At 42.7% G+C, this 21,058-nt stretch overlaps 1 protein-coding gene across 1 annotated transcript in view; it reads left to right on the forward strand.

The window, feature by feature from the left end:
- Positions 1 to 2,919: 2,919 nt before the first annotated feature.
- Positions 2,920 to 21,058, forward strand: part of gna13b (guanine nucleotide binding protein (G protein), alpha 13b) — a 29,317-nt gene continuing 11,178 nt past the window's right edge. Inside the window, exons 1-2 of the mRNA XM_050068240.1 lie at positions 2,920 to 3,248; positions 18,037 to 18,266. Of these exons, the coding sequence (XP_049924197.1) occupies positions 2,966 to 3,248; positions 18,037 to 18,266 (513 nt within the window). The 5' untranslated portion in view covers positions 2,920 to 2,965. The remainder of the gene's footprint in view (positions 3,249 to 18,036; positions 18,267 to 21,058) is intronic.

The following is a 21,058-nucleotide window of genomic DNA, read 5'->3' on the forward strand; positions in this document are numbered from 1 at the left end:
GTCACAATCACCAAAGACTGTTCACATGCACTGTGTATCCGACAAGTAATGCACCACAATTCGTAGATAGGCCACCTAATCATGAGACAGTAATGTGTGTATAATTCTGCACTTGTGGAATCACGGAGACGGTAGACGGTAAAATTAGGTGAGGCTGGCAGAGACTATTGGCAATGGTAACGGTAAACAGCATTGCCATTCAAAGTTAAAATATTTTAACTTTTTGCTACCAAATTTGCAACTAGATGTTACGTCGCTTCTCAGCACTAGGAGGAAACACAGCCAATCTGGACAATTACTGGACAATCACTAGAAAAAAAATACATAAAATAATAAACACAAAATAATTTCATTTAATATATTTTATTTACACAAAACGACATCACCATCAAAAAATATCGTCATGCATGTTTTGTTTTACCATCCTGCCATTTGTTGGACTGTTTGCTTGCTTTTTCCATGTTGTTAGGACAGTGTTGCTGTCTTCGGTCTACTGTCTATATGATTCTATGCGACACAGCATAGCACACATAATCAGTAAGACCGCAATCACGTGACCAATATGCTGACAGGAGTAAAGAAACAAGAAAAGAACAAAAGTTTGTGCAACGAGTCAGGCTGGGGTGTTGGATAGGTCAAACACTTTTCCCCCAGGAGAATGGTGTTCGGAATTTGCAAAGTTTAGAAATAAAGTTAGAATGCTATATTTTGAAACTAATTTTAAGATACTGCAGAATCTGTTATACTAAATAATAAACTCATTGGCCTCTTTATTAGGTAGTAGTACTGGTTGGACCCCTTTTGCCTTCAGAGCTGCCTTAATTATTGGAGGCATAGATTCAACAAAGTGCTGGAAACATTCCTCAGTGATTTTGGTCCATATTGACATGATAGCATCAGGCAGTTGCTGCAGATTTGTCGGCTGCACATCCATGATGAGAATCTCCTGTTCCACCACATCCCAAAGGTGCTCTGTTGAATTGAGATCTGGTGACTGTGGAGGCCATTGGAGTACAGTGAACTCATTGTCATGTTCAAGAAACTAGTTTGAGATGATTTGAGCTTTGTGACATGGTGCGTTATCCTGCTGGAAGTATCCATCAGAAGATGGGTACACTGTGGTCATAAAGGGATGGACACGGTCAGCAACAATACTCAGGTAGGCTGTGGTGTTTAAACCATGCTCAGTTGGTACTAAGGGGCCCAAAGTGTACCAATAAAATATCCCCCACACCATTACACCACCACCACCAGCCTGAACCGTTGATACAAGGCAGGATAGATCCATGCTTTCATGTTATTTATGCAAAATTCCGACCCTACCATCTGAATGTCACAGCAGCATTCAAGACTCATCAGACCAGGCAATGTTTTTCCAATCTTCTATTGTCCAATTTCGCTGAGCGCGTTCAAAGTGTAGCCTCAGAGTCCTGTTCTTAGCTGACAGGAGTGGCACCCAGTGTGGTCTTCTGCTGCTGCAGCCTCTCTGCTTCAAGGTTCGACGTGTTGTTTGTTCAGAGATGGTCTTCTTCATATCTTGGTTGTAACAAGTGGTTATTTGAGTTACTGTTGCCTTTCTGTCATCATCATGAACCCTAGAGATGGTTCTACGTGAAAATCCCAGTGGATCAGCAGTTTCTGAAATACTCAGACCAGCCCGTCTGGCACCAACAACCATGCCACATTCAAATATGGCTTTCTATGTTATGATTCTGACTTAGGCTATAAAGTCTGAATTCTAAGGGACTGTTCTTTATCAGAGGAGAAGGGTTGCCGGGGTGTGACTTTGTTTTTTATTTTGACCCTCCCTGAAACTACAAATATTTTTCCTTGAGCCTCCCCGAGTGACTGGCAGAAAATGTGTGAAAACTGCACCATTTAAATGTGTATGCCCCTCCCCTATGCCATGCCTCCCCCTTTCTGTACCACCCCCTCTCCCCTCATAAGTAAGGAACAGTCCCTAACTTGCTGTAACTATAAGGCTGGATTATAACTGACAAGGCAGTCAACTGCTCAGGGGTCCTGAAACTCTTGGGGCCCCTAAAGTTCTTGAGTGGTTTGAGCAGATGTTTCAGCTGATTTTTATCCAATACTAAACCACATAGCAAACCTGGGAAACAACAAACAATCATACAAACCAAAAACATAGCAAACCTGGGCATGGACCCCAACAGGTAAATCTGGCCATGTATGACATCATGGCCAGATTTACCTGTTGGCCTACTGTATGTAAGAATTATTAAATCAACTAACTTTTCATCAGTCTCTTTATTTGCCTTCAAACTGTGGAGTCTAGTACAGAAGATGTTTTGAAATGTCTGTCCAACTGAGTCAGGAAAAAAAAATGCTGAGAGAGATGTTGCTACAGCAATCTGTGCGACCCGCCCGCCCAAACATTGAAGCACTGGCGCGCTCACCTACTTTGTCGTGAGCGCGCCTTGCCCGCCACTGTACCTCTCACTTTTGCTGCGTTCGGGTATATTTGAAAAACTGGAATTATTATTTGACGCACATGAACTACCCTGTGACATACGAAAAGAGGCTCATTTAACGTATTTCGACTAGCTCCCTGATATGCAATAAACCACGGATCAAATATCCAAGAGTGGGTAAACTTATATTTTGTTAATTCTTTTGGTTACATATGGATTAAAGATACATTACAATTTTACGTTATTTCTATATGAGTGCAGCTAGAATTAAATTTATCTTATAAAAACAATGCAGTTTGTTTAAAATATTGCACAGTTCCCACACATCATTTTTCCAGAAATTAATTTTATTTTTTATTACACTTCAATTTACTTTACTTCAGTTTAACAGCTACGGATTTGATTTGGAAGGTTTAACTAACGTTACACTGGCGAAAATTAAAATGAGAAGTGGATTCCTACGACACGTGAATGCATCTGCGGACTAGGGTGAGCTCAGCCCTCCTCGCTGTATCGATGAAGTTGTTTCAAAGATGGCGGATTTCCTGCCGTCCCGCTCCGTTTTATCTGTATGTTTCCCTAACTGTCTCCTCACAAGCGGCGAGGTAGAACAGTTGCGGAAATCTAAAGAGATAGATAAGTGTATTAATCGAGATAAGACTTATGTTAAAAGGCTAGTAAAGATCTTATTACTTGGGGCAGGCGAGAGCGGCAAGTCCACTTTTCTCAAGCAGATGCGCATTATCCATGGGCAGGACTTCGATCAGAAGGCCAAAGAAGAATTCAGAGCCACGATTTATAGTAATGTTATAAAAGGTAAGTTCACACTGAGCAGTCTTTGTATCTCATATGGTGAAGCGGGCTTATTTTTGACCCCTGTATGGGTCACCTACTTTAGGGTGTAAAGAATATTGAGTGGGAAGTTGGTAGCCATGCTAGCTGCAGCTGAGCCGATTGAAGGGGCACTTTTCTGTGTTCGACAAAGCTAGTGAGGTTAGCTGGTGAGGCGACCAAGAAACGCCCATGTTATTTGTGTTGGTCTACACTGTGCGGCTGAAGGCGACGCTGGTCTTATTGTTAGTGATTATTCAGAGCTTCCCAGATAATATTTTTCTCCCTCCCAATGTTGAGTCTCACACAGCGTACACAATGGTTTGACATTTTGTCCTAGTGTATTTCCCACGGCTGTTATCAGCGAGTCATATCACTGTAGTGTGTGGAGAGAACATGACACCAGAATCCTTTGAAAAATGTGCGTGTTTACTGTAAACTCTCCTATCATCCAACATGGCCGTGGGCAGCCCTCTCTAACCGAACTACAACATAACTGAACCTTCTGTGGAAGTTGACACATTGTCCATTTAAACAGCGCCCTCAATCAGTCTACTACAGAACTAACAGCAAGATCCATGCATCATCTGACAAGTCATCTCTCTCAAGAAGTGTAATTGTGTTTGCAGGTTGTTAACAGTACACGGCTGAGATATAAATGTGGGGGTGAGAATCACCAGAGACCGCACAATATGATAATATTGCGATACAATATTATTGAGATTTTCAGTGTGTGGCAATATGCTGAATATCATCTGGGATTCCCCACATTTTCATTTATTTGTGGCGGTCCGCCATGATTAAAACATCTGCCGCCACTATTTGATTTTCTATTTTTTGGGGTTGGGCTGTTTGTTAGGAGCGCTGTTGGAATATATATACCCTTCTGTTATTCATTGCACAAAGCGCTCTCTGGATGCTGCTCCGTCAGTGCCCAGAGAAGTAAATGGGAAACTTAACCTTTCATTGCTTAACATTTGCCTCTGCAGCAGCTGCTCCTCTAATCCATCAATCTGATCACCTCTGATTAATTTTCCACCCCGCAACTCAAAACTCTACAAACTGCTACAGAGGGAAAAATAAACTCATCAAGACTTCATCCCGCACTGCACTCACAGAAACCTTAGACCTTGGGGAACACAGACTCATAGACAAGGATACAAAAAAACACCAACCAAAAAAAGTTAGTGTTGAAATGATACGGCTTTTTGAATTAAGTATGATTTCTCTAAACAGTTTAAGCCCACCTATTTGGGCTGAGTTTATGAAAAGTGGGAAATTTTGTGACCACTCAGTTACAGAACAGATGGACAGGTTGTTGTTCAGTAGTTTCAGCTCTCCTCCAAAAGTTCTACAATCACTTCACTAAACTTGTAGTCTTGCTACAACTTTCCAGTCTAAATCAACCCTTATCATCTGCTAATAGACTTCATTTAAAAGTCAATGAAGCTGCGCATATGTGTCAACTGATTTTTGGTATTAACCTGCATCATTGTGGATGGAGCCCTGTGATAGTGTAACTGCCTGTCCAGGGTGTATACTGCCTTTGCCCAATGTCAGCTGTGATTGGCTCCAGCCCCTGTTCCACCCTTGAATAGGATAAGTGATTACAGATAATGGATGGCTGGATGGATGGACTGTGGAGAGAAACCCCATACAGACACTTGAGCAGCTGCCATAAATTGAGTCAAAATAACCAAAAAATATCCACGTAAACCTACATGATGTATCAGATGACTTAAAGTAGGGTGTCTCATAACAGTTGTGATCTACAAATGAATTTCCTCTGCTAGGGAAATCTGGAGATTTTTGAATTTGATTGTGTAGCTTGTACAGAATGTTTTGACTCATTATTGATGACACCATCTGAAGGTGTGAAAGATTTAAACACTCAGTATGTGCTTTCTGCTCTCTCTTATTGTTAAGGGTTACTTTGCTGTTCTCTGATAGTAACCAAGTAAAAGTTTGTCAGTTTATAGCCTTAAAAATGTACTTGTATGCCTCCAATGTCAATTCTTAGTTTTTCCCCAGTATAGAACATGGTATCAAACTTTGCAGTTTTTTAAGGTATTGTATCGAAGCTAGAAATTTCAGTTTTGTGACAACTTATGACCAAAGTGAGTAGGGCTGCACCTAACGATTATTTTTGTCTTGATTAATTTAATGTTTTTTTTTATTAGTCGATTAATCTAACGACTAATTTAGTGATTTTCCTAATGATTATATTTTTTATTACTTACATAACAATTAATTTACCCCAAATGAATATCAAAAACTTGTCTAATTGATATTTAAATAATTCTATTCAATCATCTTCTTAAAAAATGATAGCAGCTTACTTTAAAATCAGCCTTATTACTACATCACTCTGTGTTATAGTAACCCTTTCCCTGAACTGGAAAAAAATCTGTATTTTACTGAAGGTGACCTAAACCTTAAAATGGTTATGACATGGATTTACTTCATCACTGGAGTAATATTCAGTTTAGACAATTACTGGCAAATGTATTTTTGCATCAATGTGGAGCAAGAAAAATAACTTAAACATTTTATAGACTGTAACACTGGTATAAGCCATTTTCTCTCTCGTGTATGGCTGTTGAAGTAAACAGACAACATGAAACGACTAAATAACAATGTTAGATGATGCATGGTGTAGCGTTAGCAATGGTGCAGAAAGATTAAGTGTTTTTTAACAGAAACACGTTCTGCGTGTTAATAAGCCCCAACCACACTGCCTGTATGAGCAGTGCATGACCGCTACCTCGCTGGACAGCTGTGGCTTGCATGCGTGCAGTGTTAGAAATGTCGTGCTTGGGTGGGGACAACAAGTAAACAGGTTGGGGCTGTCTTGCTGCTACCTTGAAAAAGCGCTCCAGGATGCTGTTGCTTCAAGTGTCAGTGCATAGCAGTTGTACAGTTGTACTCCTGTGAGATTTCATTTTAGCAGCAGCTTGTTCTCCAGTGGATTCCATGCTTTGATCGGGTGAAGCCCAGTGCAGCTTACTACAATGCCACGTTCCGACATACGTTCTGCAAATAGCTGTATTTCCATAATCACTGACGTTGATTACGTCAATTATGCAAATTTGTAGACCCAGCAGAATGAATGGTTAAATTTCACTGTCAATGCGCCTGACGTTCTGCTGCTCCGTCTCTGCCCAGAGTGCGCCCTGACAGGGTGGAACTAGAAATAACCTAATAGCGCTCCTAATATATGGTGCAGCTCCAAAAATAGAAAATTTATTTGTGGTGGCAAATGTTTTAATTGTGGTGGGCCCCCATAAATAAATGAATGTGTGGGAAACCCTGTTTATGGGCGTGTACCCCCACAGCATGCAGGTGAGGTCTGCGCTTTATAAAAAGGGACTGAGGTAACATATTGCCCATTGGCAACTTTGGTAAACTCTTTTCATTAGAAAAATAAAGAACATTTAAACACTTAACTGTCAGCTCTACATGCACAGTTCTTCGCCTCTGCCAAGATGTTCATGCTGAGAATACTGAGCTAGCTTGTTCTCATAGCTAGCTGGTTATGTGTGCCATAGTGCTTTAAAGTGTTACCCGCTTCTCCCAGGAGATCCTACCCGCTTGCAAAAGTGACATAGTGCAAGAGCAGGCATTGGGAGAGAGGAGTGGGACTGAAAGAGGGGCCATTCTCCCTATTACAAGTCAGTGTACCATCAAAATGATTATGAGGTAAAACAAAAGGTTGCATAATGTTGCTTTAATGCTGTTCACAGTGAGGTCTGCGGATAATAAGGGCGTTGCTTTTGGAAACATAAGTAGTTATTGGCAGTGTCTGAAACTGACTTTTTGAACCACTGGCTAAGGAGACTGGTAAGGTCAGATAAAAAAAATCCACTGGCCAAACTTATTTTTTACCGGCCAAGTGATAGTGGAGATAGTTTAGTGAAGTAGTTAATGTCCCGTACAGTAAACAGTGGCACCAACGACAAGTGCTTGACATTATCAGTTTCTGTTAAGGTGTATGTGAAAACACATCTGATAGTGTGCGTGCATGCAAGTGTTTTTGTGTGTGAATGTGTGTGTCAAACTTAGCTACAGGCAGCAGACTTCTTTGGTACAATCATTTATCTGATGATGTGGCTCATAGCCTTCCTATGTTTACTCGCCAAAAGGAACATGTACCTGTATTTGGTGCTCGGTGGGTGTTAATTTTGGACCCTGGCTATTGGATTTTCAAAATTCATATCTTCAATGCTTTGAACACTACAAACAAACATTACATTCATCTCCATTGTGTTGAGTGAATAAGTGATGAATCACCGTCATACATGAACCATACGTCAATAATAGCCTGATTTCATGCATGATCCATGATGACGAAGACATAAAAATAGAAATACATTGCAAAAATAGCATGGAAGTTGATGCAGAGGTTCTGGCAGAGCATTGCAGGGTCATGTGGCAAAAAAACTTTTGCCACAGTGCAATGTGACGTCACTTGGTAACACACTTGGTAACACACATGCAAATTCACATTCATAGGATAGAGTTATTTGTAAAGTGAAGGTGATGGGCTGCCACCTGCTGCAACAGTACCTCTGAACCATCAGAGGGGATTGGTTCAATCAGAGCAAATCAAAGGAGACTGGCTCTGCGCAGGTTGAGGTGATCGACAGTAAGCCAATGACTTACCAGAGAGGGGAGCTTCTGTTTGTGCTTCCATGATGTCATTGGGGTTGTGGGGGGCAGTTAGGCGTAAACTCCCCTTGAATGAGTGCAAACAGGGAAGTGGAAGGCTGGAAAGGCTTGCTCAGCTTCAGTCAGGGGGAAGTCACAGATGCTTGACGTGGTTACACTGAAAAGGAAACTGTTAGTGTCAGTGTCATTTCAGGATAAAAGTTAAATCAGTTGAGGTTCAGGGGAGTTTTGGTAACAGGCAGAGGAAGCAGCAGAGCTTGTCTGTGACGCACTATTGACACACTTGTGACACATGTTTTTTTGTGTTGCAGCTGAGTTAAAAAAGGTACATGCTGTCATTAAATGAACCCCCCTCATTTGTGATGCTGCGATGGGATCATCCACCACCATAAGTATGGAAAAGAAACCTTGTATCATTAGTACAGTTCTCTGTTTCACATGTAATTCTGTTCTAAGTACAGAACTGTTACAGGCAAATGAAATGAAAAAAATCTTGTGTGGAGTCATCTGCAGTTTTAACTCTTAGTTGTCTTGTAACTGTCTTGTAAATTTGTGACAGTTGACAATAATGAGAGACAATCACCAATATCTGATGCCCTGCCCTTTTTAAGATGGTTTTAAAAAGCACTATTGTCATACTTTTGGGTATTGAGGCAGAATGTATCTAAGAATTGTAGGGCTGTCCCAAATACCATATTTTGGCTCTGGAGCTTTGGTGGCAATCAACAGCAGAGTTGTGCGGGTGGGGTGCTGTAAATGAATTTTTTTTTTTTTCTGTTTAAAAATGGATAAAACCTTTTTTGTACTGTTGAGCTGTGCCATTGTAGTGATTGGCTTCCTTGCACTGCTCTTGTGCTCTCTCTCTGTGGTTATCATAAGGAATGGGAATGTCTGTCTGTCTGTCTGCCTACCTATATCTATAGGAAGTTCTGGCAGACCGTTAAGCGACTCAAGAAGGGAAAGCAGGGCTTGTCTCAGGCTGTGCTCAGCGGAGAGGGAGAACTGCTGACCCGAACTGGGGACATTGTCGGGTGGTGGAAGGAGCACTTTGAGAACCTCCTGAACCCGGCCATCACGTCCACTGAGAACGAGGCAGAGCCTGTTCAGTGTCGCGTGGAGGTCGGGTACGGTGCCTGCAGAGTGGCAGACCGGGGTGGTGGTCCCCATCTTCAAAAAAGGGGACCGGAGGGTGTGCTCCAACTATCGGGGTATCACACTGCTCAGCCTCCCGGGTAAAGTTTACTCTAGGATGCTGGAAAGGAGGCTCCGACCGATTGTTGAACCTCAGATTCAGGAGGAGCAATGCCGATTTCGTCCTGGGACCTGGAGAATGCTTACGACCGCTTCCCTCGGGGGGTCTTGTGGGTGGTACTGCGGGAGTATGGGGTTCCGGGCTCGTTGCTACGAGCCATTCGGTCCCTGTATGACCAAAGTGAGAGCTGTGTCTGCATACTCGGTGTGAAGTCGACCACGTTCTCGGTGGGTGTTGGCCTCTGCCTAGGTTGTCCCTTGTCACCAATCCTGTTTGTGATCTTCATGGACAGGATCTCGAGGCGCAGCTGGGGGGAGAAAGGGGTCCGGTTTGGGGACCTCAGAATTGCATCCTTGCTTTTTGCAGATGATGTGGTTCTGTTGGCTCCATCATACCATGACCTCCAGCATGCACTGGAGCGTTTTGCAGCCGAGTGTGAAGCAGCTGGGATGAGAGTCAGCACCTCCAAATCTGAGGCCATGGTTCTCTGTCGGAAACCGGTCGTTTGCCCTCTCCGGGTTGGGGGAGAGTTACTGCCTCAAGCAAGGGAGTTCAAGTATCTTGGGGTCTTGCTCACGAGTGAGGGTAGAATGGAGCGTGAGATGGATCGGCGGGTCGGTGTGGCTTCTGTAGTGATGTGGGCGCTGCTCCGGTCCGTCGTGGTGAAGAGGGAGCTGAGCCGGAAAGCAAAGCTTTCAATTTACTGGTCCATCTACGTCCCAACCCTCACCTATGGTCATGAACTCTGGGTAGTGACCGAAAGAATGAGATTGCGGATACAAGCGGTGGAAATAAGTTTCCTCCGTGGGGTGGCTGGGCTCAGCCTAAGAGATAAAGTAAGGAGCTTGCACATCCGGAGGGAGCTCGGCGTACAGCTGCTGCTCCTTCGCGTCGAAAGGGGTCAGTTGAGGTGGCTCGGGCATCTGATCAGGATTAGGGCTGGACGATTAATCGAATTTTAATCATGATTTAGATTTTGGCTTCTCACGATCATAAAAAACATTATAATTGAAGAAAAATGATTAATGCACCGCACGGCGCGGCATGTTTGTAAGTTCCTGTGCTGGAAAAGCACCGTGAATGCACCTGTGTTACGTGCAGCAGCAGCAAGCGTGTGACGTGTGTGGATCAATAATATGTGGAGTGAGCGATTTGAGAACATGGCAGAAAGGCAGCCTTTGGTTGAGAAGAAAGGTAGGACAACTTCAGTCATCTGGAAACTTTTTGGCTTCAAATTGACGGACGTCGAACAAAAAGAAATTGTTTGCAAAGTTTGTCACCCTGTGGTGTCTGCCCCCCAAGGCAACACGACCAACTTATAATCGTGTTTATTAGTCATGATTTCAATATCAATCAAAATAATCGTGATTATTATTTTTGCCATAATCGTCCAGCCCTAATCAGGATGCCTCCTGGGCGCCTCCCGCTGGAGGTGTTCCGGGCACGTCCCACTGGTGGGAGGCCCCGGGGCAGACCCAAAACACGCTGAAGGGATTACATATCTCGTCTGGCCTGGGAACGCCTTAAGGCCCCCTAGGAGGAGCTGGAAAGTATTGCTGGGGAGAGGGATGTCTGGGGTGCTTTGCTTGGCCTGCTGCCCCCGCGACTCGGCCCCGTATAAGCAGATGAAAATGGATGGATGGATGGATGGATGGATGACAGTACTTTATTTACCTTTATTACAACGGTACTTTATTTAGATTTATTATAACAGGAGCTACTTTGTCTAACTTTATTGTAACTGTAGGCTAGTTCATTTAATAATTTTGTATTTTAGCAGTCTACAGGACTTAAGAGGGGATTTCAAAATATCGCAATATATATTGTGTACTGCAATATAGCCAAAAAAATCACAATATTATTTTTATGCCATATCGCCCAGCCCTAACCCAAAATATTGGTTAACGAAGACAAAATGAAAACTGTGTTTATTGGAGATGAACCTTTGACTAAATGGAAAGCAATTGCTTTAATTATTTCAGTCTTTGAAAGCTGGATGGATACGGTACAGTGTCACTGTTATAGTTGTCTGAGTAGATGCTGGACAAGGATGGTGAATCAGTAAGGTAACAATAGCATTATTATTATTCTTGGCCACTGTGTATTCATCATACTGGAGATTGTGGTGTTTTTACAGGTAGTTTATCAAGTTAGTTGTGTTGCTTTATGGTGCAGACACAAGCTTCATACACCTTTTACATATGATTTGTTCTCTCCTAAATCCAAAATACAAACAACAGATGATGATGGTTGATGAATGGATCATTTTTGTTTTGCTCATTTGCAGTTGCAACTTTAGTAAAGTTTTTTACAGGCTGCAGCTGCAGGGTGCACGTGCAGCAAACAGCTTCCCCAAAGTGGAAGCTACTTTTAGTTTAGGAAGTGCTTGATCTGATATGTAGCAGAGTTTTCCTCCGAGAGGAGGATGCATTTTAAACATCAGTATCACTGTCAATCATGTTCATTTAATTAGGGGAAGCCAAAATCATGGCTCTGATTATTATAGAGTGTGCCAGGGCTGACGTCAAAACCCGGAAGTTTAGCATCGCGCTGGTTCCCGGAAGAGAAAGTGAATGTGATTTTTGCATTGCGTTTTGGATTATGTCAGAAAATAAGCTCTGTGGCTAACACAAGTTTATGATACTTACAGGTTTTGTTCAGCGAGATAATCTTCACATATGAACACCTTTCATACCGCATTTGAAGCTTAAATGCGATCGCCAGAAGTAAAAAGCTAACGTTAGGCTTTAACGGACTACATGACTACTCCACGGTCGCATGACTCTTGACGTCACCGCCACTAAGCTTTCAACTGATTTCGGCCGCTTTATTTTAAAAACATTGTATAATGGGGAAATCGGACTGTTTAAGCTAAATAAGAAGCTGTAATGGCGGACTGCCAGCACTCTCGCCTGTTCGGGGGTGATGACGTTTAATGTCCCCGACAGGGTTTGTAGTCGTATTGAGCAACTTGTTAGCAACCGCCTTTTTTACGACACGTAAAAGCTTCAAAATTCACAAGTAGGGTATTTACTGACGTGTTTTATGTCGTAGAACAGAACCTGAAACTCGCTTAAGCTTTTGTTAACCACAGACCTTATTTGAGGCATTTTACCAAAATCCCATTCAAAAAACGTATTGACTTTTAGACAAGAGAACCGGAAGTGCTAAAAGCGCTAATGGAGTTCCGGGTTTACTGGCACACTCTATTTGTTTAATTGTGCAGCCCTGCTGTGCAGAGTTTAAAGCGTTTTATAACTGGAGGAAAATGAGTATCTAAATGTATTTTATACCATAAGCCTGCAAATACACTGAAAATAACTTTAGATAATCAAAAAAATCTTTAATTGATTTGTCCTTTATTTAACCAGAAATGTCCCATTGAGATGCAGCCTCTCCTATGCAGGCAGTCCTGGTCAAGGTCAGCAGCAAAATAAGTAGAGTAATAAATGAAGTCAGTGGCGGTGGCACTGTTCCTTGTCCCTTGTTCCTCGCTGTTTAAACCCTATGATAATACTCTCATGACAGGATATAGTTGACATTCAGTATGTTTACATGCACAGCTTAATCGTGCTATGCTCAAAATTCGATTTTGGCGTCTAATCGGACTTCTGTCCTTGTCCCAGTTTACATGCAACTGAGAAAATCGAATTACTGACGGGAACGTGTCCTCCTCCTCAACACTAGGTGGCGATATGCGTCGTTTCAGCGGGTTAATACGACCCCCTTTCCGGTTGACCTATTACGCCACTTAATAATAAACAACTGGAGTCAGGCGGCAGACCGGCATTTTCGAGCAACAGCAAGATGGATAATCGTACAGCTTTGTTCATCTCGTACGTAATGTACACGTTACTGATTGCAGATAAGGTGCACGCTATCCCTCGTGGTCATGTTGATTTCGAGAGGCAGACAAGAATGCCGTATGCTGTTGGAGAGCTACAACAATAGCATGTCTTGTCTGTTCCGGGGTCATACGCCAGCGCGGGGGGTGTGGAGCATGCGCACATGCATTGTCTAGTTTAACTCCGATTAAGGCGTATACATGCCGGAGAAAATCGAATTCCAATCGCATTATCTGGGTGTCTTAATCGGAGTTGGAGAACTCTGATATTAGTCGGAGTAACGCGTTTACATGCACTTCAGTTGTGCAGTTATAGTCGGATTAAGGCAATAATTCGTTTTTTTCAAGTGTCATGTAAACGTACTGATTGTTGGATGTCAGAGTAAATTGTCAGTAATGTATTAAGTCTGACATCCTGTTGTGTCTGTCCCCAACTGTGAAATACATACAAGTTCAACTGCGTTCATGTGTTGTTATATGTCCAAATCAAACACCCCTGTTCTTGGGTATGAAAACTACATCTCAACACAAGAACCAAAGATATGTAAACTCAAAACACTCATCCCTGAGCTGTCATTTTACACACACACACACACACACACACACACACACACACACCCTGCAGACAGCTGGATTAACCCACGTGCTGCAAACAGCCAAGGAACATGGAGCATTGTCAGAGCAGGCTTGTTTGAAGGGGTGAAGCAGAGTTCACAGAGCAGTAATGTAAACTCACCGCCTCAGCACACTGACCATCTCTGATCGCTGGACTGCCTGAATCACAAACGTGAGCTCAACCAAAGTAAACTTTTTCTTGGTGCTTACTGGTATTTCATTAGATCAAATTTGTGGCTGCAATGTTTTTATACAGGAAATTTATAACTGAACAGCTTTGTCTTTGTAAAAACAAAGTATTCACGTTAGAGCTGTACGATATTGGAAAAAGTTGCCATTGCAGTATTTTTTTTCTGCAACATATATTGCAATATGAAAAAATACAGGAATTTTCATTTGCAAGTAATTCTACAGTTATTGTTGTGATTTTGTAGGGGAGTGCCTTTCCTTTTTTTCCTTAGGGGTAGGAGGTGGGAATTAGGTTGTTGAATACACCATGACACCGTTGTAATCATATAATACTCCTCCTATCAATCCCAGATACAGTTAGTGATCTAACATGTGATGCATGTTGCTTACAAATTTCAGGTTGTGGTCAACTACTTACGGGGCATGCTTTGGTTGTTCAGCAGACAGACTTCTCTTGAGCCCCTTTCCCACTGCACAAAAAACCCATGCTTGGAATGGGAATGGTTTTAATCGGCATTCACACGGATCAAAATATTCAGCAGTAGGCACGGATATTTATTGCCTCCGGCTCCAATTGGCATTGATGGGAACACAACACCTGGGTGAACGTGCTAATTTTAGCCCCTTAACTGGCGAGATGTAATATCGCACCTTCACAAAACCGTCCGTCTTCCCCCAAGCAGAGCTCAAACATTGTTACAAATAAGTCTGCACAGAGTTTGAAAGGTAAGACTGAGTAAGTAAGAGATAGAAACATAAAAAAACTTAACTTTTTCCTTTCTCTGTGCAGCTGTCTCATAGTGCTGTCTACTGTTGACCTATGCTCTGGCCTGTCCGTAATGTCGATGTCACACAAACACACACACACACACACACACACACACACACACACACAAAGCGTAAATGTAAATGTGGTAACAGGCTAACTAGCGTCTTGAATCTATCCTGTCGGTCTTGTGGTTTCCGTTTTTGAATAATGAATACAGACTACCGCCGCCTGCTGGTATAGAGGGTTAATTTTGCCCATGCAGGCACACTGTATAAGCTAGTTGACCACTGGTTGTAGTCCTAGTGGTGTGTTCAAGTGCAGCTTAATGGCTGAGACACGAGTGATGTGAGGCAACACAACACTCAGCCTTCGTCGCCTGTCTGGGCCTGTTAGCTAACTCAGTCAGCTTAATCTTGATTTGCAGCTGATAACTAGCTTTTACAGTCTGGCAAATCTGCAATGAAGAATGGTCGGGAGACATCGTGATAATGCTGCAATGAACAGATGAATTATTTCTTCTGTGCAGTGAACAAAACAAGACCTTTTTACAGTTGTATTGTAATGTGAGCTCATCTAGACACCTTCTGCTGATTACTGTAGCTTCAGAAAAGCATGCACCTCACTATGTCTGCAGCTCTTGGTGGCTCGGTTATTGGACTTTTTTACATACACAGGACAGTCTCACTTCCCGTAACAAATGCTGCCAGACTACGTCACATACACACGTAACCTGCCCTAAAGGGGAAGGCTTGGCCAGTAATGTTAGTCATGGAAAATGATACCAGTGCAAGTTTTCCTTTTCTATCAGGCAGCAAAAAAGTGACATGACATGATTGAGTTTGATTGCCTTGCTTTGACATTGCATGTCCTGCAGTGCGACTGTTGCACATGCGCACTTTGCAATGTCAGTGCTGAAACGATATATCGTGTAACCTAATTAAGGTTTCCCTCAGTACTCGTGTCAGGTCTGGAGTGTAAGACTAGATTCAGTTCAAGTAATGACATCATATACCCTAGTGTTATATTTAGGGTTTACTCCAGGAATTTGGTTAGTGGTAGTGGTCAGTGCTCTGTGTGTGGGATGTGGGGTTTGAAAGATATTTAACAGATGGGGAAAGCTGGGCTGTATGCACATAACAGTGGTACTAGAGAGGTTGAAAGGTTTTTTTAGCACAGGCAACAATATTGTTGGAGATTATTGTGTTCAGCAGATCAGAAAACATTCTGGTGTGTGTGTGTGTGTGTGTGTGTGTGTGTGTGTGTGTGTGTGTGTGTGTGTGTGTGTGTGTGTGTGTTGCTTTGTGATCATTCTGTGTCACCTCTCTGAAATGGGAGTTTTTTTGGGGGGTCCGTGAACATATCACAGGTGGACCTTCCTCAGCAGCAGTTTGTTGAGTTTGAGTGGTCAAATCATTCAGAGCTTATCAGATTAGATTGATGGATCACAGGAGCAGTTGCTGCAGAAGGGAGTGAGAGCAAACTTTTAGACCCAGTGCTGGACCACTGGGTGTGTGGTTTCCATGAAAATGCAGTTGGTTTCATCTGGAGTAGGTTGGAAAGACGATGGACAACACTGAAATGAAAGCACTATTGTTCTAAGAATTGGAGCATGCTATTTCTATACAAATGACTACACAGTCAAGTTTCAATGTCACTGCTACTGGGATTTGTCAGCTTTGTCTGTGTCCACAGTAAGCTCTGTGCTGTGAGAGTGTGGTGCTCTGAATAACCGAACAACATACATATATATATGTATATAAACAGTGCTCCTACTCAAAAAAAAAAGAAAATAATTATGTGGTGGAAAATGCTATCATGTTGGTCTGCCACAAAAAATTAATTTGTGGGAAACTTTAATGTCTCATTGTTTGCATTAAAGGAAGAAGTAATTTGTCAAACAGCATAGCCATCCAGTTGGCTACATAGCTCTCAAATGTTATGTTCAGGTAGCACAGATCAGCTAGTCAGTAGGGATGGGTACCGAACTCCGGTATTGAACGAGCCCCGGGGCTACATTCTCCAAGACCGCAGTATTGATAAGCTCTGACCTTAACGGTTCTGCTATCGGTACTTGAGCAGTCGCGTTTTTTTTTTTTGTTGTTGTTGTTTTTTTTTTACAAGATAAATGTTATCTTGCACATTTATCTCACCAACTTCGTCAATTATCTGTCATTGTATCATAATTTTCGCTATTCTCCCTGAAGACGAGAGATCTGTGTCGCTCTGAAGACGAGAGATCTGTGTCGCTCACCCTGGCTGCCTGCTGTGTGTGAGTGGAGAGAAGGGGACAGGGCTGTTGTTCCAGTGACACACAGGCACACAAGACAGCGCACACACCAACTCAAGCTCGTAGCCTACCTTTAGATAGATAACAATGGCGGAGAGAGCCAAACGGTCAAAAGTGTGGCTTTACATTACAAGAGGTGATGCAGACACAGCGTGTGGCGGCAATGCAAGTAATTTGTCAAAACACCTTGCGAAAGTGCATCATATTCAGACGTACAGGGTTTGACTGCCCTAGCACAGCTAGTTCATTTACGTCCAGTCCAGGTTTGTAACATTATGCTAGCAGCCAACATGAAACGAGCCTTTCACATTACTCTTTGTGGCAGGGAACGGCCCACAAACCTCACCGCACTTTAGGGACTGTTCTTTACTTATGGAGGGACTGTTCTTTACTTGTCAGGGGAGGAGGGTGGCTGGTTGATTTTTATTTCATTTTTTAAATTTTATTTTGATCCCCCCTATGTTAATCACTTATTGATGCTGTTTTTGAAGTATGAATAAGTCAGTAAGTAATTTATTCCATTGAAATATAATTGATGTATTATAGAAAAGTGATTTATCTTTTTATAAATGACAAAAGGCACATCTGTCTAATTTTTGCTATGGTATTATGATACTACTCAGAACCATGATATTTTCACTGGTATCGTACCGTGGGTCTCAATTTTGGTACCGTGACAACACTATTATTTTATGTATTTTACATTTCAAGTTGTAAAAAGTAAAATGTTTTGTTAAAAAACTATTTTGTTGCATAATGAGAATTGAGAAAATAAAGCAATTTATGATCTTAATTTGTTTTTTTCTTCCTCAAAAAGTATCGATAAGAGTACCGTTAAAATACCGGATCGATAAGCAGTATCGATAAGAGTAGTAGTACCGTTAAAATCTTAACGATACCCATCCCTACTAGTCAGTGAGGTATATGAAGTTTAAAAACAGAATTATACGTGCATTAAATACCGCAATCTCTTCTATTCGCTTTTAAAAGTAGTATCTCTGTGTGTGGTTTGTGGAAAGTTTCTTGTGCAAATCTTTTTTCTAGAAGAACCACATATGTGCCATATGTTTAATTTCAGAGGAAATCCAGGCTTTAATGGACTTTTTCTTGACTGGAATACAAGTCTGACGTGTTTCCCTCCTGCTTCAGGTATTCGAGTGTTGGTGGATGCTCGGGAGAAGCTACACATCCCATGGGGTGACCCGTCCAACCAGCGGCACGGAGACACCATGATGGCATTTGACACCCGGTCAGTGATGGCCCACGGTCATGGCATGGTGGAGCCCAAAGTTTTCCAGCACTACCTGCCGTCCATCCGGGCCCTGTGGGCTGACCAGGGCATCCAGAATGCCTACGACCGCCGCCGAGAGTTCCAGCTGGTGAGTGACAATGCAACTTAGTTGATGTATCGATCCGTAACTAATGTCCTTAGCATTTCTGGTGCAATCTTTGATTCCACACAGTACAAATTTATCAGCCTAAGGGGAGAAATAGGTCACATTGAACTTGGTGCTGGTGTTGTGTATTGATTTAGCCATGTATCTGACCCATATATACAGTTGCCCTTTAACCCCTGCTTCAGTGTTTGCCCTGTGTTCCATAGTTTTACATCCATGATGCTCACGTTTACCTTTATTTGAATGTGACTGTGGGACGTCCAGTGAGTAGGTTGAGGGGGACTTCGAGTGTACAGACAAGCATTGACAGCAACAGATAAAGAGTCTTCCTCACAATTGATGGTGCAGAGCTGCAGCTGCTGAGCGCACACAGATGAACACAGACAAGCTAATGAAGGGCTGCTTCTCTTTCTGCTCTCTGTCCCTCTGCCTCCCCACACCCTTCCTTCCTCTATCTCTCCCTCACTGCTCTCCACAGTTTTAGATTATGGTCTTGTAGTGTCTTGCTCACAGGATAATAACCCTTAATTGTTCTGCAGGGAAATTAGCTTACCAAGCATCCGTTTAGATTAGCTGAGATAGAAAGAACAGTTGGCTAACTCTACGCTGGTCTTTCTAATTAGGGCTGCAGCAATATACTGGTGTCCAGGTATACTGTGATACAAAAATTGAAGGTTATCGTACCATGTACATTTGCTTATCTACGATATTGGAAAAAAAACAAAAACAAAACAGCTGGACAGACAATCTCACCTTTATTTTAGTTATTTTAAAAGGGAGACTTTTTTACATACTTCCACTAAAAGGTTTCAAGTTTCAAGTATAGTAATAAACCATGTGTTCAACCAAACATAACTTTTCTGTTTTGAATCCTTTTAGGGTCATTCTGACTGATAGTAATAATAATTCTGTAACACTGTGATACTGTGAAACTGCACTATTTTCTGAGATGGTTATTATACTGTGAAAATCTCATATCATTGCAACCCTATATGTTTGTCTGTCCTGCAGGTATTATTACAGTGGCATGTTTATGATAAAAAAAAATGTATCACGGGGTTTCCCACACATTCATTTATTTGTGGGGGCCTGCCATGATATCAGCATTTGCAACCATATATTGATTTTTTATTTTTTTTGGAGTTGGACCGTCTATTCAGGGCAGAATGGATGATTAAAAACTGAAAGTTTGCTGAGCAAGTTTGCTTTTAAGTGGTTATGTCTCTAGTCTGATCTCGAGCAAACAGCTGATATTTAAGTAGTTTGTTGACGTTTAGTAACAGAAGTGCATATTTAATGGAGTCAGTTTGGACCGGGAGCTCTGATGTTACATAATGTGACGTGATAATCTGCTGCTTGTTTGCTGTTGGGACACAGTGCCATCATATTCCACTCGAGAGCACCAACTCCTGGTAAAATTCGGTATCCTGGTCCAGGTGTTTCGCTGAATAACAAACCGGTTTGAAAATTTTTACACTGGCCCAACCCTCGCGGGACGGATAATTGATCAGTTGATCCAATCAGAGCTGATCAGATCAATGAATGAGAAGAGCAGCAGCTGCAGAGGCGAGTGAATGCAAACTTTAAAGGCCCTGACACACCAAGCCGACGGTCGGCCGTTGACCAAAGTAGGGCCGTCGGTGAGCGTCTGTCGGCCTAGTTTTTGCGGTGTATCCCGCACCGTTGGCACTTCTGTGTCGGCGGCTTTTCAGCTGATTGAGCATGTTGAATCGGCGGCGGAGCTCGTCGGTGAGAGAGATCACTTTGATTGGCTGTTTTATTTCCTCGCCCCTGTAGCGAGTGAATCTGCCTGTAGTGAAACCGAGGCTAACCAGTGCTTCCTCCTCAGGCTCTACTTCACTCAGCTGCCTGACAGACCCACTGCTTCTTCCCACTTTAACCTGAATCACAAACTGGAGCTAGCTGGGAGCGTCTTGCGGAGCGTTAGCCGCAGCATGACTGGAGGGAAGCACAGCCAGTTAGCCTCCGCTAGTGTCTGAGCTAGCCCCGGCTCTCCGTTTGGATCCAACCGGAGCACCGAGCCCTGGTTTGTTATTCAGGTTAAAGTGGGAAGAAGCATCGGGTTTGTCGGGCAGCTGAGTGAAGTGGAGCCTGCGGAGGAAACACCGGGACCGTCTGGATGTAATAGTCCATGGAGTGGCTGTGGTGCGAGGCTGCACAGATAGGAAACCCCTCGGCTGTCAGGATGTACCACTCTCTCACTCCGCGCTCTCTCATGCAGGCGCAGAACGTACGTGCCACTTGGCCGTCAGATGTAGTCCGTGTAGTGTGTTCAAATGCAACTGACACAGGGCGACGTGAGGCTACATAGACGACGGAACAGTTGGCTTTCATCGCCGCTAGTTCTTTGACGTTGGTTTGGTGTGTCTGAACCTTAAGTCCAAGCTCAATGAATGGTTAAGTTTCACTCTCACTGCGCCTGGTGTTCTGCTGCTCCACCTGTGCTCAGAGTACACTCTAGGCTCCAACAGTGTGTGCTCCGTATAACCGAAAGTATATATATATATATATATATATTCTTAAAGCAGTCACAAACAGCCCAGCTCCAAAAATAGGAAATCAATACGTGGTGGCAGATGCTGTTGTCCTAATAGTAATGTAGATCTTTATTCCTGTCTTATAATTAATATTATTTTTTTTTTAGTTTGGTCTCATCTCTCATGGTGGTATGTTTTATTTTGTAAATTAACTTTTCTTGTGCGTGCGTGCGTGCGTGCGTGTGTGTAGCACTCTGACTGTGTGTTTCAATAAAG

The sequence above is a fragment of the Epinephelus moara genome, chromosome 18 (genome assembly GCF_006386435.1).
Source record: "Epinephelus moara isolate mb chromosome 18, YSFRI_EMoa_1.0, whole genome shotgun sequence".
Classification (NCBI taxonomy): Eukaryota; Metazoa; Chordata; class Actinopteri; order Perciformes; family Serranidae; genus Epinephelus; species Epinephelus moara.